At 42.2% G+C, this 17,315-nt stretch overlaps 1 protein-coding gene and 1 long non-coding RNA gene across 10 annotated transcripts in view; one reads left to right on the plus strand and one right to left on the minus strand.

Annotated features, from left to right (window-relative positions):
• The window catches only part of CCNT2 (cyclin T2), a 44,235-nt gene extending 32,354 nt beyond the window's left edge, over positions 1–11,881 (minus strand). For 3 of the 7 annotated variants that reach the window (XM_050916010.1, XM_050916009.1, XM_050916012.1), the window contains exons 1-3: positions 11,498–11,881; positions 10,001–10,082; positions 5,803–5,829 (exon numbers count right to left, since the gene is read on the minus strand). In XM_050916010.1, the coding sequence (XP_050771967.1) occupies positions 5,803–5,829; positions 10,001–10,082; positions 11,498–11,781 (393 nt within the window). In that variant the 5' untranslated portion in view covers positions 11,782–11,881. Of the gene's footprint in view, positions 1–505; positions 1,971–5,802; positions 5,830–10,000; positions 10,083–11,497 lie in introns of those variants that run through there. The other 4 variants (XM_050916011.1, XM_050916013.1, XM_050916015.1 and 1 more) reach the window with 3 other exon arrangements.
• Positions 11,882–11,905: 24 nt separating this feature from the next.
• LOC127030093 (uncharacterized) lies at positions 11,906–16,333 on the plus strand. Of its 3 annotated transcripts, none has more exons than XR_007768285.1 (2): positions 11,906–12,001; positions 15,180–16,333. It is a non-coding gene; the product is annotated as an uncharacterized LOC127030093 (long non-coding RNA). The 3 variants fall into 3 exon arrangements; XR_007768284.1 differs by lacking the exon at positions 11,906–12,001 and adding an exon at positions 12,008–12,168; XR_007768286.1 differs by lacking the exon at positions 11,906–12,001 and adding an exon at positions 12,008–12,095.
• The last annotated feature ends 982 nt before the right edge of the window (positions 16,334–17,315 follow it).

Here is a 17,315-nt window from a genome sequence, read left to right on the forward strand (position 1 = left end):
GAACAGCCAGAAGTCTCTGTCCACTACTGCACACTTCCCTCCAGAGGCTGGAATGAAACCCAGAAAAACAGAATCTCACCATTCCATTGCAATCAGCAAGTATCTGTGGAAACCCACTAGCAATGTGCATTTTTCAGCCCCCTTTAAGTGCTGGTCCACATAGAAGGATGACATCCTACTACTGCCATCAGTTACACCATTAGCTCAAGTGGCACAGGTCTGTGTGGTGGAGCAGAGAGTCTAATGTTGCTAATGAACTATGTGGGTGTCAATATCTTATATGATGGAATCTGTTTTTTCAGTTTGCTCTTTAAAAAACACAGGAAATTGCACACAACTACATTAACAGAACATTATTAAGGTTGCAAAGTCAAGCCTGCAAAAATTAGTAGTTCCAGAATTAAGATTGTACAGGCAACCTTAATTTGGCCCCCTTGTGCACATTCATTTAATAAAGCTTTTAATTACATGATCACACACTCCCCACTCGCCCCAGGATACCTGCCTCATTCAGTGCACTGGATATGAAACAGGTTTGCATAGCAAAGAGGCTGTTGTCTGTAAACCCCCTGCCTCATTTGTTGCAAAAGTTGAAAGGTGCACAGTGAATGAACCAAGGTATTGCACAAAGAGAAAGGAGGGTCTCATGGTTAAGGCAGCTGAACGTTGCACTGGAAAACTATCCCTGCTTCTGCCAGAGAATTCTATGCGACTAAGTCTCACTTGATCAAATAATTGTTAAGCAGTTATGTCTCCAATAATTTCCACTGAAATTCTATGAGAGATGTCTGACTGACAGTACTGGAGTTCTACTTAGCCAAATATCAGGTGTAGCATTAGAATGCTTCCTCCATCCATCAACTTCTCAATGTGCCTCAACTTTTACTGAGCAGAACCACTTTCAAAGGTGAGAGGTCTCCATGTGCATTCAATCCTTGATTTCCATGGCCTTGTCTAAGCTGGAGTTTTTTGGTATTGTTACTCAAGTTTATCATTTTTGAAGATACTTATCCAGATAAGAAATGGCTTCCTTGAAACTTCAGACATAGAACGTCAGTGAGGAACACATACTCTTCAAGATGCAAGGACAGCTGAGCTACTCATATGGAGATCCACCTATCATGAGTATTTATTCTGATGGTATTTTATTTCATACCTTTCACTTTAGAGCATAATAGAAGTACTTAAGGTTAGGTGGCAAAACAAAGAGCTCACATACCTTTTACCAGGGGGCACATTTAAAAAAAAAATTCAATGTAAGTAATAAGAAAGAAGCATTCAGTTTGCAGCTATAACCTGATTATCAGGGAGTATTCTGCTCAAACTGCCAAGAGTTGGAACAGCACAAATGTTCAAGAGAGCTCTATCTTCTCAAGCCTTCCTTTTTAACAATTTTATCACCTTTTGCAGCTGTTTCTTAGCTTAAGTAAAATGGGTTAGTTTCAGTTTCCCAGTGGACAGATCAGCATCAGATATCTGTCATTAGAACGGCCATCCTTATTAGTCTTGTGCCTTGTCTAGACTGAACTTTTTGGTACAGTCTTAACTCTAGTTAATACAATTGAAAACAGACATAGGATAAACATTTGCTACTTTTGCTTCACCATAGGCTAAATATAAGAGGAATGCAAGTGATTTGTCACTCAAACTCATCATAAGACCATCAGGAAAATGTGCAGAATAGAGTTCCTTCGGAATGAATTCTTAAATATTTCATTTTAACTACTCACTTGTGAGGGTAGGTAGCCTCTCAGCAGAAGCTCAGCAATCATTACCTCTAGCAGTATATATGCTCCTCACTGAAGACTACAAGTATGCCAAGCTTGAAGTTTTAAAAGGAAACCGTTTGGATGATCTAAATAACAAAGGCTTAAAGATAACTAAGTCTGAGAACAAGTTCTGTGAGAAGAAAAATAAAGATTTCTGAATTTCATTTCAGTTAAATTTAATCAACACATAAAATAATGTATAAAAAAGTGTTTTCTCGGTTACTATACCACTACAGTTACTATACCACTACAGTACATACAGAAAGTAGCAATCATCATCTACTGCAAAGGGAAAACACTTTCGCGCCTTTTCTAAAAAAAATAAAGTAAAAATGAAAAATATCACATTAAGTATAAGAGAGCATGGTGTTAACATATGCCTCTGAGATTTAAAAGAACTCTGAAGACAAAATTACTAAAATGGTGCAAGTGGATTTTGGCAGATGGCAGGAATCCCATTTCTGATCCATCAAAACAGACCATTTCACAGAAAGAGTGAAGACGCCTGTGCTCTTTGTGCAGCACGTAACTCAAAGAGAACATCATTGTTAAACTGATTTTAAATCTCATTGTTCACATTTCAGAAATGCCAGTTATTAAAATATGTAGATATGGCTCTCCATATATAGTCATTCACTTGCTATTTAAAACCTGCTGTCTTCCTTACAAATATACTTGTTGGGTTAAATACTTAGGGCTGTGAAAAAGCCCACCCACCACTCATTTTTTTGATGTTATGCCACAAATATTTATATGAACATATTTTGTTTTTATATTAAGAATTTAAGGCTCTAATTTCAATCTGAAGCAAAGCTACCTAGCCTTAAAAAGTTAAAATGGAAGTGATAGGGACATTTTTTGTTATTCTGCTGTGTAGGCAGTAAACGATAGGACTGTCTAAAACAGTGTTCCCCAAACTTTTTACCTGTGGTAAGCATAAATGTTCTCAATCAACGCTACAAATAAGTGGTTGGTAGAGTGTAGTTTTATTTGACTCAAAATTCCTAAAGTTAAAGTAGCATGAAACAAGTTATTGCTTCGGCTGAAATAGTAAATAGAGTTCTTTAGAAGTAAAATGTAAAAGATAAAAAGGATCCATGATCTAAAGAGCCTAGAAAATTCAGCCTTTCCAGATTATTCAACTATTATTAACAACCTACTGAAGTGGAAAAGCGAACATTGATGTATTTAATTTTATTTTGAGACATCTGAGAGTTATCAAAATGTAGCCACAATAATTTAAGCCTGTTTGTTTCAGATCTTCCAGCAGCTCTTCGATATTAGCTTCATTCATCTTTGACACACAAATACAGCACAATTGATGTGATTATGCCAGAAAATCTGAACAGCGAAAATTTGAATTTTGACAGGAAAGTTGCAACCTTCTTTTATGGAAAAACCATTTTTAAGATAGCACAAAATGAACAATTTAAATAAATTTAAGCATTTTCCCTGGATATACTCCTCTGGACAGATTAGAGTAAAATTTCCAAAAATGCCTAAATATAAATCAATTTTCAAAAGTGACTGTGGCAGTTAGGAGCCAAATCTCATTGGAAATAAAGAAAAGATACTACACTGAGTTTTTAAAAACAATTCTTGCTGATGGGCTGGACATTTGACTAGTCCAAAAATAAATGGCCAACTGACTGGTCAAATAACATCAAGAACAGTTAAATATTTTTAAGCACAAATTCATTAGAACAGCAACAAAAAAGAAAGACTTGACCGTCACCAATAGGCTTGGCCTTAAATAGATGCTTATGTCTAATAACAAAAATACAAATTACTTAACTGAGTTATTTTAATTCAGAAAAATGGAAAACACAATGAAGTTCCAGGGCATTCCTGCTGGAATATTTGACCATGATCAAATAATAGGCAGTCTATTGACTGGCTTGTCAAACCTACTTGCTGAGTTGCAGGTGCATGGAATGGTATTAGAATTCATCTCCAATATGCCCTATAATTTACTCCAGGGATCTTGACCGTTAGACTATCTCGATAAAAAGCTTTGCCAGCTTAAAAAAAGCTTATTAGATAAAGACAAAAATGCCTAAAATATTAATATATTGTTTTCAAGCTCAATACAGTGTGGACGTACTGATGTTTAACCATCTTGAAAGTTAAGTGGTTATAGGTTATGCTAGGTTCTTCAAACTATGATTCACAGAGTTGGAGTCTGGCATTTCCTTATTTCCAACAGCCAAATTCTATTAAAAACGGCTACAAACATTCAATGCTTTTACAATACACCTCTACCTCGATATAACGCAACCTAATATAACATGAATTCGGATATAACACGGTAAAGCAGTGCTCGGTGGGGGAGGAGGGCTGCACACTCCGGCGGATCAAAGCAAGTCGGATATAATGCGGTTTGATTTTTTGGCTCCTGAGGATAGTGTTATATCGAGGTAAAGGTATATTACTTTCCTACGATTGCCTTACATGCCATGGGGATGTTATGAGATTGTGCATGGGGGGAGATAATCAACAGGGCAATCACCGAAATGCAGCCAAAGGCATGAATACTTTGACAACTTCCACAATTGGGTATCAAAATATTTTAACCCTTTGAAGTGCAGTAATTACGAGGAAGAATAACTTAATCTCATCTGCAGTGTTTAGGCACTTTACCAGAATTTTAACATATGCGATATTAAACAATGACAGGGCATCATGTTTTAAGTGCACTGGATGCTTCTTAGCCTGGTTATCTGGTACAGTATTTCAGCACAGTACTTCTGCAAAATGATTTGATTTAAATATATAATTGGAGGTCAATTTGAGAGTTTAAGAGTGCATCCTAAGTGCTTTACCTCCATTTCCCATGTGCCAAAGGCCTCTTCCTTATTTCTGCATTTGGAAACAGGCAAAAATGATATCTACAATTAATACAAAACCGAAGCTAAGTTACAGTTGATGCCTTGTATGAATGTAATGATGAAACAGTTAAACTTGTTATGTGAATAGTTTGCAGACTTGTTAAAAGAAGATACCGCAGAAACACAAGAGTATAAACCTTATGGTGTTAAAACAGTTAACCAGCAAACCAAAAGTTGTTTAAGTCTCTGTCAACTTTGACATTGAAAGCATTGGCTGAAATAATGATAAATTTCATGTTAAACTTTGTTTCTACATGGTTTGCCTGACCAGCAAAAACTAGCTATTGCTGTTCAAAAGGTAGAGTATGGATCTAGACAAAAATTTATTAAACTTATGGCTGGTCTCGACTTACCAAACAAAAACGTAGAGAGTTTAAAAATGGCTGTTACGATGTTTCTGTACCAGAATATACAAAACTTAACCTGAAACAATTGCTAAAACCGTTGCAAGACAGTCATCTGACTTCTTTCAAGATTTTAAGAATTTGCTACAAAGCTGCTATCATTTTGAAAACTTCAGAAACAGAACTGAGCCAATAAAAATGTATCAGTGAATAGTTTCTTTAGCAGATCTTATAACATCCAGCAATGGCCATCATGGAGTAGAGATGTTTTAGCTATGAATGTGTGTGTATTTGCATGATCTACTTACATGCATAATCAAGTGGTACTTACGGGATAAATATATTATAAGTTTAGTGTAGAATAGTTAAAAGAAATTCAGCTTACCAATCAAAAGGAAATGAAAGCGTAAGCCTTACAATCTGAATTGATCCTTGCAGCCACAACGCAACCTATTGCGACTTTTGGCAGCTAATTTTTATCCCCAGCCTCCCTATTTCTTGTTTTCATGAGTAAGCATTACCTTTAATGTAAGTCTAAGAACCATTAGACATGTACTTTGCATATTCGATAAAAAATGTCCAATAGACTTTAGTTTTAAGAGATTATTAGTACCTCGTACAATTTTAATTTCTAACAGTTTCTTTTTGCAGTAGATGAATTAGTAGTTAAGTTTTCAGCTGGCCAAGCACTCTGAAGATTTGGTTAACATTTACTAAATATTCGTAACAGTCTTTAGCCTTTGCCCTGTCTACAAAGAACTTGACAGATAGCCTGGGAGTATGAATTTAAAAGTGACTCACATTCACTTTGAGACCACTCCCTTCATCCTAAAAGAACAGGAAAAGAAAAAGTGAGGCAGTGCATTTGATGCCTATGCATCAATACAAATATAAAAGCCACTGTCTAACATAATATTCATAATAAATACAGAAAGGTATTTGGAGACACCAGTATAAGTGCCCTGAAAGATATGTGCTAGTTTTTTAACTTCTAGTTCAATTAATAATACATTATAAGTTCTCCTTCCATAAACATAACTTTTCTGAAACTGAAGATTGCATAGCACTCAGGCACAAGAAATTTAATGCAGCTACGCTTACAAGTTACAGATTTGCTAATAATTCTAAGGGCAGGTCTTCACTACCCGCTGGATCGGCGGGTGGAGACTAATCTATCGGGAATCGATTTATTGTGTTGGTCTAGACACAGATAAATCGATCCTCGAATGCGCTCCCCGTCAACTCCAGCTTGTGAGAGGTGGAGTCAACAGGGGAGCAGCAGCAGCAGCTGAATCACCGCCATCCTCACAGCCAGGTAAGTCAACCTAAGAGACACCAACTTCAGCTACGCTATTCGCATAGCTGAAGTTGTGTATCTTAGGTCGATGACCACCCTTCTCCAGTGTAGATCAGGGCTAAGAACTAAGTGACTATATATACTAGTGTCCAGTTGAAGGTAGAATATAGCAGCTAAATACTCTCGTCACTACCAAAAGCCGGCCTAGGTTGCTAGATGTGTCTTGGTTTACCACCCAATGGATTTCTTTTTTAGGCTACACCAGTCTGGGCTGTGGAAATATCATGTAAACTCAAGTCTCCACTCCAAGCTACTCTGCTTGAAAGAGGACGACCATAAACTGTCCACAAACAGCCACAAAAGTAACCTTCGCCTGCCTCACTTGATTATTTTTAATTGGTCATGGGTTATCAGCTAGACCAAAGATCCTCAAACTGTGGGTTGTGACCCCAAAGAGGATCGTGACCCCATTTTAACAGGGTCACCAGGGTCAGCGTTAGACTCGGTGGGCCTGCCGCTGAAGCTGAAGCCTGAGCCCCGTTGCCTGGTGCTGAAGTTGAAGCCCAAGGGCATCAGTGCTCGGACTTCACCCCCCAGGGTGCAGGCCTCAGACTCGGCTCCAGCACCACCTCCCCCCGCCTGGAGTCATGTAGTAATTTTTGTTGTCAGAAGAGGGTCACGATGCAATGAAGTTTGACAACCGCTGAACTAGACCATGTATTTATCTATGAAAATGAGAAAATGTGATGTAGTACAAATCTTCTACTGCCCTCGATGGATTAAACCAAAAACACTTTTAAAAGGCTTGTCCATGTAAAATAACCTAACCATATTTAAACATGATTTTGATATACACTTGAATCCTAAACCTCTTCTAACCCTATTCTTGCCCTGACAACAAAAAGCTATTTTAAAGAGGTACATTTCACGCTAGATACATATCACAATAAAATAAATATGTGGTCCTAACACAGTTGCAACACATTTTCTTCATTCATAAAACAAGAACAAACAGAGTGTTCAGGCCCAGGACATAATCACGTTTCAGAACCATGTTCAAAAACCACTCATATTTCTGTCACACAGAGCCTTCATTTTTTGTAGACGTGGCTTAAAACTAACTATTTGACAACCAGCTTGCTGCAAATTTGACAGACTCCTAGGTGGCAAAAACAGTTCATGATTATGCAATTTGTTTCTGGTCCAATAATTTTATAAGGCTAATTTCTTGTTCAACTTAAAAAAAAAATCTTAACACACCTGGATCTCAAATATGTTTCACACCAGTGTTTAAACTATTTTTACAGCGTAGCTAGGGCTCAGAGTCCATCCACACCATTAAATAACATACCTCCTTACACCATTGACTATTCTATTCTTTATGAGAGGGGAGGAAGAAAGCAAATCGAAAAGATCTATTTTCATATGATGAAAGACATAAGCACTGAACACATTTTTTGACCAACACATCTAATATATCTGACAGGAAAAACAAGCTTGAGATTTCACATTATTCGGTTTTTATAAATAGATTCACAGATTCTAGGGTCAGAAGGGACCAATGTGATCATCTAGTCTGACCCCTTGCATAAAGCAGGCCATAGAACTCTACCCATCCACTTCTATAACAAACCCCTAACCTATGCCTGAGTTACTGAAGTCTTCAGATTGTGGTTTGAAGACCTCAAGCTGCAGAGAATCCACCAGCAAGTGACCCATGCCCCACACTGCGGGGAAGGCGAAAAACCTCCAGGGCCTCTGCCAATCTGCCCTGGAGGAAAATTCCCTCCCGATCCCAAATATGGCGATCAGCTAAACCCTGAGCATGTGGCAAGACTCGCCAGCCAGCACTCAGGAAAGAATTCTCTGCAGTCACTCAGATCCCATCCAACATCCCATCACCAACCACTGGGCATACTTATCTGGCGATAATCAAAGATCAATTGCCAAAATTAGGCTCTCTCATCATACTATCCCTTCCATAAACTTATCAAGCTTAGTCTTAAAGCCAGATATGTCTTTTGCCCCCACTACTCCCCTTGGAAGGCTGTTCCAGAACTTCACTCCTCTAATGGTTAGAAACCTTCATCTAATTTCAAGTCTAAACTTCCTAGTGTCCAGTTTATACCCATTCGTTCTTGTGTCTACATTGGTACTAAGCTTAAATAATTCCTCTCCCTCCCTAATATTAATCCCTCTGATATATTTATAAAGAGCAAGCATATCCCCCCTCAGCCTTCTTTTGGCTAGACTAAACAAGCCAAGCTCTTTGAGTCTCCTTTCATATGACAGGTTTTCCATTCCTCGGATCATCCTAGCAGCCCGTCTCTGAACCTGTTCCAGTTTGAATTCATCCTTCTTAAACATGGGAGACCAGAACTGCACACAGTATTCCAGGTGGGATCTCACCAGTGCCTTATATAACGGTACTAACACCTCCTTATCTTTGCTGGAAATACCTCGCCTAACGCATCCTAAAACCACATTAGCTTTTTTAACGGCCATATCACATTGGCGGCTCATAGTCATCCTGTGATCTACCAATACCCCAAGGTCCTTCTCCTCCTCTGTTCTGAGGAGTTACCAATACCCCAAGATCCTTCTCCTCCTCTGAACTGATTACAGAAACATCCAAACACAAACAGAAGGTTTAACATCCAGCTCACCAGTAAATTACATACAAGGCAGCTAGAGCTACTTCCCAGACCAGATTTGAGATTTTTCCATCTACTGTCACTGCCCAATGAGTTACTGAAGGTAGAAGAGTTATATTAGTTGACCATGGCTTTTACAAATAAAAGTACAGTAGAACCTCAGAGTTATGGGCTGACCAGTAAACCACACACCTCACTTGGAACAGGAAGTATGCAATCAGGCAACAGCAGAGACCAAAAAAAAGAAATAAATACAGTACACTACTGTGTTAAACATGGACTACTAAAAAATAAAGGGAAAGTTTAAAAAAAGATTTGTCACGGTAAGGAAACACTTTCTGTGCTTGTTTCATCTAAATTAAGATGGTTAATAGCCGCATTTTTCTTCTGCATCAGTTTCAAAGCTGTATTAAGTCAAATTTCAGTTGTAAACTTTTGAAAGAATCACCATAATGGTTTTTGTTCAGCATTACAAACAACCTCCATTCCATGAGATGATCATAACTTTGAGGTTCTACTGTATACGTAAATTAGACACAAACCATAGTTGCATCAGTTAGGCACGTCATGCCGTACAACACAGTAACTGGTGACTCCTAACTAGTAAGGGTAGTATTTGTTCCCATATCTAGAACCCTTCAAATCTGCGGAGATCAGCTTTATATTCGCGGATGCAGATATCCTCAAACCATTTTTGCAGATTGGATGCAGATACAAATTTTGTATCTGCACAGGTCTCTACCCAAATCCCCAGAACTTTAAACTACATTGACAGAGTTTAACCAATTTATCTACAATAGAAAAATCAAGAAGACTGGTCAGTGTGTATTCTTGTTGTTTATCACATTATTTCTCTAGCTTAGGAACATAGCAGAAGTTAAATTTTAATTACCAGCTGTTAAAATAGTCCCCACTTGAAATAAGAGTACTACCAATAATATTTCTAAAATAGTATTCTGAAGCTAGAATACTGTGAAAGCTATGTCATCAGCTGTTGCCTCAAAATTATGTGCAAGTATAGTTTAAGAGCATAAAAGTCAGTACTTACATTTCTATTAAATTTTGTGAAGGAATGATGCATATAAAACCTGTGCATGTAAACAATTGCAGTATTTATTGTAAGCTGAGATCTGAAAGATGGGATTAAGGAAATTTTACACATCTAGACAAACAATGCATTATCAATAAAGTTGAAATTCTATCTACCACAAATACTTTTTGTTATGTTATTCTATTAAATAAAGCTGTAACTGAATTAATAAAGCAGTAATAAACTGAGTACACATAACTGGTGTGAAGATACTTTTACTCTTTCTTTCAAACACAACAGTGATATTGTAAAACAAGATTTACCATGTCTCATTCATTGGAAGGAGACTCCCTAACTCAGGAGACTCCCTTAACTTTAGAAAGATTTTAATGTTGCATCTTCTTGCTAGGAACAAATTTTACTGTATCAAACATTTTAAAATAACTCTCTCAAGTACCCTTTATATAAGTTTATGCATGTTAAGAGACTTTCTTCTAACTACTATAACCCACTGAATCCTAGCTTTTAAAATCAAATTGAACAAAAACTTGTTATAGTAATTGGATGTTAATTCCAAAAGAAATGGAACAGCTTACTTCCTGTGAATAATAACTATTGTTTATACATAAACTACTTCGAACAAAACCTCCTAATCAGTGGAAAAACTGCCAAGTCTACAATCACGCTACATGACCATTTGAATGAGGGGAATTGTAAAGGTATAACTGAAACACAATGGAAAAAATTTATAAAAACTGTTTAGGATTAATCCAAAAAGCGAGGAAGTCTACTTTTAAGTGAGACAGCTAGGAGGCCTTCTTTGTGACGACTATGGTAGAATATAAACTAAGATTAAGCGACAAACACAGGGTCTTAAAATGCAGCTCTTCCTCCTAACACTATATTCAACTTCAATAAAAAAGTAATTCTCCCTTTTATTTCAAGGGGTGGGAGAGAAGTTGTTTGGCTTTAAGGGACTAAGAATATTACGGTAGCTACAAAAGCCAAAAGAAATGAAAACAACTTTGGAGTTTAGTCATATCAATTGGGGTGGAGAGGGGAATCTCGACCCAATCTAGAAAACCATGTGCTTCAATCCCCCGCCCCCATATTCGGCGGCGGCAGCAGCAGTAGAGTTGGGGAATATAACACCAGCTCAGACCCGCTCCCCGAAGAGGGCTGGACAAACCGGGAGTTTGAGCGAATGTAATAATCACCCCCAAGCCCCAGAGACACGGATCCGGGAACAGAGACACCAGCCACCAACTCCCGCGACCTCCCCTCCACCACACTCTATGCCCCAGCTCCCCTCCCGGCGCCAGGCCCCGGCTCGCTTCCCCTCCAGGCCCCAGTACTCTCCGGCTCTCGGCCAGTACCTCTCGCTACGCCCGAGCTGGTACCTAGCCGGCCCCTGGGTCGGACCCCGCTCCCCTCCCTACGCGCTGAACTGCCGGATGAGGCCGCGGCCGCCGCCCAGGCCTGCCTCCCCCCGGCCCGGTCTCCCCGTTCGGATACACGTTGAGGCGCTGGCCCATGTCCTGGATGAGGTTGGCCGCCTGCTGCCGATACGAGAGCTCCTTGTCGGCCTCCACCCCGCAGCGCCGGGTCGGCGTGTTCTCCAGCTGCTCCCGGCTGAAGAACCAGCGCGATGCCGACAAAGAGGCGCCGCCACCCCGCGCCGCCGAGCCCGCACCACCAGGCCCACTCGCAGCCGCCGCCATGACACTTCCTCCCCCTCCTCCGGCCCCGCCCGCCGGCGGCCCAGCCGCCGCGGCGCCTGGCCCCTCTTCTCCCTCCATATTAGTTCTCGCGAGAGCTCGGGGCCACGGGCCGGGCAAGGATTCCACCTAGCCCCCTAAAACCATAGAGTCTGGCGAGAGCGGAGGTAGAGCGCCGCAAAAGAAACTGTGTCACGTGGTCTATGAGGTTTCCGTCGGCGGACAATCCTATGGAGGCACCGTGTGGTACAGTGGCCCGCCCCGGATGTGGGGCGCAGGAAGAGGAGCCGCTACAGGATAGGTAATGAGAACCTCCCTTCCCGCGTCTCCAACTCCGGCCCCTTCCCCCGCAGCCCGAGAAAAGTTCCGCCTCCATGGATCCGGGCGGAAATGAGGTACCACGCGCCTCTCTTCCGTTGAGCAGCCGCTCCTGCGTCACCGCTCGCCAGCCCACCGTCTTGCGGCGGGGTGCGTCTTTGTGTGATTCAGGGGTGGGGGTACGTGCGCCGTGGCCTCTCTCCGGCCGGGCAGGCCCCTTGCACCTCAACACCGGGGCGCGGCCTGCAGCCGGCCCTCCCCCTGCGGCCCTTCAGGCTTAGCCGTCGCCGCCCGCCCGCTGCTTGGGTTGGGGCTGGAGCTGGAGCTGCTCCCTTCCCCGGAGCTCCCTCTGTGGGCAGGGCCGGATTCACTCTCCTCTGGGCCTGGGGCGATTAGATTTTGTGGGTCCTTTGTATACAAGTTTTTTTTTCCTAATTTAAAACAAAATCATCACAATTGTGGCATCGACGCTATTAATGCTATACTAAACTTGCCTTTTAATTAACATAAGGCCCTTCTGTAGTTATAGTTCAGTCTTAAAACACAGAGAATATGGTTAGTTAGTTCAAAATAGCCTACATCTTACCTTAGAACAGCTGTTAAATTAGTTTCTTTCTGGGAGGGTGTTTGGGTGCAGCAGGAGGCTCCAGGCTGGGGCAGAGTGTTGGGGTGTAGGAGAGAGTGAGGGGTGCAGGCTCTGGGAGGGAGTTTGGTGCAGGTGGGGATTCTGACCTGTGGAAGAGGGTTGGGGTGCAGGAGGGGATGTGGGGTCTGGGAGGGAGTTTGGGTGCAGGAGGGGGCTCCAGGCTGCTGAAGAGTGTTGGGGTGCATGGGAAGGGTGAGGGGTGTGTGTTTTGGGAAAGAGTTTGGGTGCAGGAGGGGATTCTGACTTGCAGCAGGGGATTGGGGTTCAAGGGGGGGGGGGAGGGGGAGGCCCTTACCACAGGTGTCACAGCAGGACTCAGGCTGGCTGCCATAGTCCCACACGGTTCCTGGAAGTGGCCAGGTGCTGGCATGTTTCTGTGCGCTCTAGGGGGAGGGTGACAGCATGTCTCCATGCACTGCTCACACCTGCAAGCACTGCCCTGCAGGGATGGTGCTGGGGATGGGGGCAGCATGTGGAGTTGCTTTTCCTCCCCCACCAGGGGCTGCAGAGATGTGCCAGCAGCCGGCTGCTACCAGGAACAATGTGAGGCCCTGGCATGCAGGCCACCTCCTGAGCCCTGCTGTGCCGTTGGACTTTTAGTAGCCCGGAGATTGTGATCAACTGGCAGAGGCTCCAGGATCGCCCAGTTGATCGTGACCAATGGGTTGATGACCAGTCAATTGTATATAATTATGGTTTTATTTTTGTGGGCCCCCCTGCTTAGCCCGAGGCCCTGGACTGCAGCCCCTAAAGCCCCTGCATTAATGCAGCCCTGGCTGTGGGCACCAGGCTCACCCTAGACCAAGGGTTGCCAACTTTTTAATAGCAAAAAACCAAACACACTTGCCCTGCCCCTTTCCTGAGCCCCCACACTCACTCCATCTCTCCTCCCTTTGTTGCTCTCTCCCTCCCTTGCTCACTCTCATTTCACTGCGCTGGGGAAGGGGCCTGAGTGAGCTCCAGCTGGGGGTGCAGGCTCAGGTGGGGCTGGGGATGAGGGGTTTGGAGTGCGGGAGGGGCCTTATAGCTGGGGTAGTGAGTTGGGATGCAGGAGGGAATGTGGATTCTGGGAAGCGGTTTGGGTTCAGGGTTCAGCCTCTGAGCAGTGCTTACCTCAGGTGGCTCCTGGGAAGCAGCTGGCATGTTCGGCTCCTCGGTGGAGGGCAGGGACGGGTCTCTGCGCTCTCTCCCCATCTGGAGATGCTGCCCCCGCAGCTCCCATTTTCTGCGGTTACTGGCCAATGGGAGCTGTGGAGCAGGCAAGGTGGGGCAGCACGCAGATCCCCTGTGGCCACCTCTGCACCTTGGAGCTGGACATGCCTCTGCTTCAGGGGAAAAGAATTTTTAAACAAAGCTTTAAAGATTTCGTTTAAGCAACATGGAGTACACCATTTTGTTACCAACAATGAAGTCAAGGCTGAGGTCGTGGAGAGGTTTAACAGAACTTTAAAAATCAAAGATGTGGAGGTATTTTACTGTCCATAGCACCTTTCGATACATCAGCGTGCTGCGGGACATCATAGATGGTTACAACAGAAGTTATCATAGAGCTATCAGGACGCCCGATCAACGTGACACACAGTAACATGCTGAGCGTGTGGAAAACTGGTGGTGCCTTTATTTTAAAACTCCCCCTGTAGACAGTGATTTTTAAGAAAGGGGATCATGTAAGGGTATCTAAAATGAAGGGTACTTTTGAAAAAGGATGTCAGCAAACCTTTACTGACGAAATATTTACTGTATCTGGAGTTTTATTACAAGGACAATGGCCTGTGTATGCATTAAAAGATTATGGAGGAGAGGAGGTCGCAGGAAGTCTTTTTATCCTGAAGAATTACAAAAAGTAAACCCTAACCAGGACCGCGTTTACAGCGTAGAAAAGATTCTAGTGAAGAAAGGACAGGGAAGAATTGAGTATTTTTTGGTGAAATGGAGAGGATGGCCTGAAAAATTTAACAGTTGGGTTAAAGTGTCTCAAGTTCAAGACCTCTAATAAAGGGGAAAAATGACTGAAGTGAGTTACGTTACTTTACCCAGCATCGCCGCTGTGGGGGCTTTTCCTCAAAATATAAAACCCTCCTGTTGGCCAGACTAAAGACATGGTGGGGGCCCATGAAAGCACCATTTTGGATGGTGCAGGTAATGAGAGGTCTATGCACAGGGCCAGACTAGTGGCTGGCAGCAGGAAGCTGGATTTTTGTGGGGGCCTCTACACAATGTTTTTTTTTTTCCCCAAGAAAAACTGATGAATGGCATGGACTTGAAAATTAAACTGACGCATAGCAAAGATGTTCTTTGCCTTGTGATCGGGAATGCCAACCAGAATTATAAAGTGCATATTATTTCAGTGTCCCTGTTTGTAAAATGAGTGAAAGTGACACCGGGGGTTGGCTTGGAGCATGCGGATGCTCTAATGACCGCCAGTGCTAAGGACCCGGTAGACAGGGTGGGCATAAAGATGTTTAGCATTCTGGCCGGCAGTTATCAGTAACCAGGAAAACCTTTTTTGGGACAGGTACCCAAGCAGCTCGTAATCAAGTTTATCAATAACGACACCTTCAATGGCAGCTATGTTAAAAACCCTTTTAACTTTAAACATGTATGTGGATGGTGAACAGGTGCCAGCGAAACCCCTATGACCTGATTTTGAGAATGGAAACTGCATGAGGGAGTACATGCAGCTCATGCAGGTGATTGGGAAATATGTAAAAGACAGATCACTCTTGACTGACCATTGTGAATTTGCCCAGAGTTTCACGCTGTATGCCTTCAATCTGACTCCAGACTAGGAGTGCGCTAATCATTCTCTGATTAAAACTGGAAACCTGAAAACGGAGATTCGGTTTGCAATGGTGCTGCTCTCTACGGTTAACATGATTGTCTATGGGGTTTTTGATAATGTTCTTGAAGTGAACCATAGAAGAAACATCCTGTTTGACTATATGTGATTATGAACACCATGCAGCTAAGGTGTATTTTATCAAAAGATGCTTCTTTAAATTTTAGATGTTTTTCCTAGTGACTTGCTTCAAAAGGGGTCTGTGTCCAGAAGACCTTTGGGGCTTATTGTTAACACGCACCCCCATGACTTACCCAGGAAACAGTGGCTGGCTGGCCCTCTATTTACCAAAGCAGGGGCCGGGTGAGTTCTTTGACTGCTATGGATTTCCACCAGACAGTAACTTTTTTCCTAAATCTATTATGACTTTTTAAAATCGTAACTCTAATAATGTTATCATGTGGTTATCATTGTATATACAACTCTACCTCGATATAACGTGACCTGATATAACACGAATTCGGATATAAGGCAGTAAAGCAGTGCTCGGGGGGGGGGCAGGGCCGCACTCTCCTGTGGATCAAAGCAAGTTTGATATAACACGGTTTCACCTATAACGTGGTAAGATTTTTTTGGCTCTCAAGGACAGCGTTATATCGAGGTAGAGGTGTATTTTTTTTTAAGCAACATAATAGGGTTTTATCTTTTGATCGCATTTTAAAGTTGTATACCAATGAATTACCAGAAAATTACTGGATGGTGGTGCAGTTTGTAAAAGAGAAAAGGTCAGGTGTGACCAGACTTGTTCCAAACATGTTTCAGCATATCCAGACGTGTTTGTCTTGTTGTGAGTTTAAAGAAGCACATCAATAAAGCATATGTTGATTTTTGTTCAAGTCTTTTATTTTACACTGTTAACCAATTGAGCTTTTGTTTTTTAGCAGGTACATTTTTTAAAAGGGGTGATGCTACTTATGGCCTTGGCAGGCTCTAGACCTGTTTTTAGTCATTCTAAAAACTCTTTAATGGTAACATGTCCTTGTCATAGTATCTTTCCCAATTCTGAACCTTAGCATCCAAAATATGGGTACTAGCATGAATTCCCCTAAGCTTAATTACCTGCTTAGATCTGATAAGCTGCCACCAATCAGGAATTGGAGTGCCTGATACACTCTGGTCCCCCCAAAACCTTCCCTGGAGACCCCCAAGACCCAGACCCCCTGGATCTTAACACAAGGAAAGTAAAACCCTTTCCTCACTGTTGCCTTTGTCAGCCTTCCCCTCCCTGGATTACCCTGGAAGATTACTGTGATCCAAACCTCTTGAATCACAACACAGAGAAATTAGGTCTCCTGGAGAGAGAGACAGATTCACGCTCCGTGAATCTAAAACAAAGGGATTCCACCCCTCCCCTCCCTTCTCCTTCCCTGTTAAGTACAGACTCAATTCCCTTGAGCCTCAACAAGGGGAAAAAAATCAGACAGGTCTTAAAAGCAAAACTTTTAATAAAAAGAAAGAAAAAAGTAAAAGGTCTATCTCTGCAATTTAAATGGTAAAAAGTTACAGGGTCTGTCAGCTTAAGAAATTGGAGAAATAGCCTTCTCCAATAGAAATACAATTTAAAATACTTCCAGCCAAATACACTTTTGCACATAAAGGAAAACCAATAAAAAGAGTATTCCGCCTTTCTACCTTTATACTTACAACATTGGAATAGAAGATTAGAGAGCTTGTAGGTACGTGTGGTCACTCTCAGAGCCCAGAGAGAACAAAGCAAAACCCAAAAAACACAAACAAAGGCTTCCCTCCACCGAGATTTGAAAGTATGTCTTTTCCTGATTGGTCCTCTGGTCAGGTGTTGCAGGTCATTGT

This window comes from Gopherus flavomarginatus, chromosome 10, assembly GCF_025201925.1.
Source record: "Gopherus flavomarginatus isolate rGopFla2 chromosome 10, rGopFla2.mat.asm, whole genome shotgun sequence".
In the NCBI taxonomy this organism is placed as follows: Eukaryota; Metazoa; Chordata; order Testudines; family Testudinidae; genus Gopherus; species Gopherus flavomarginatus.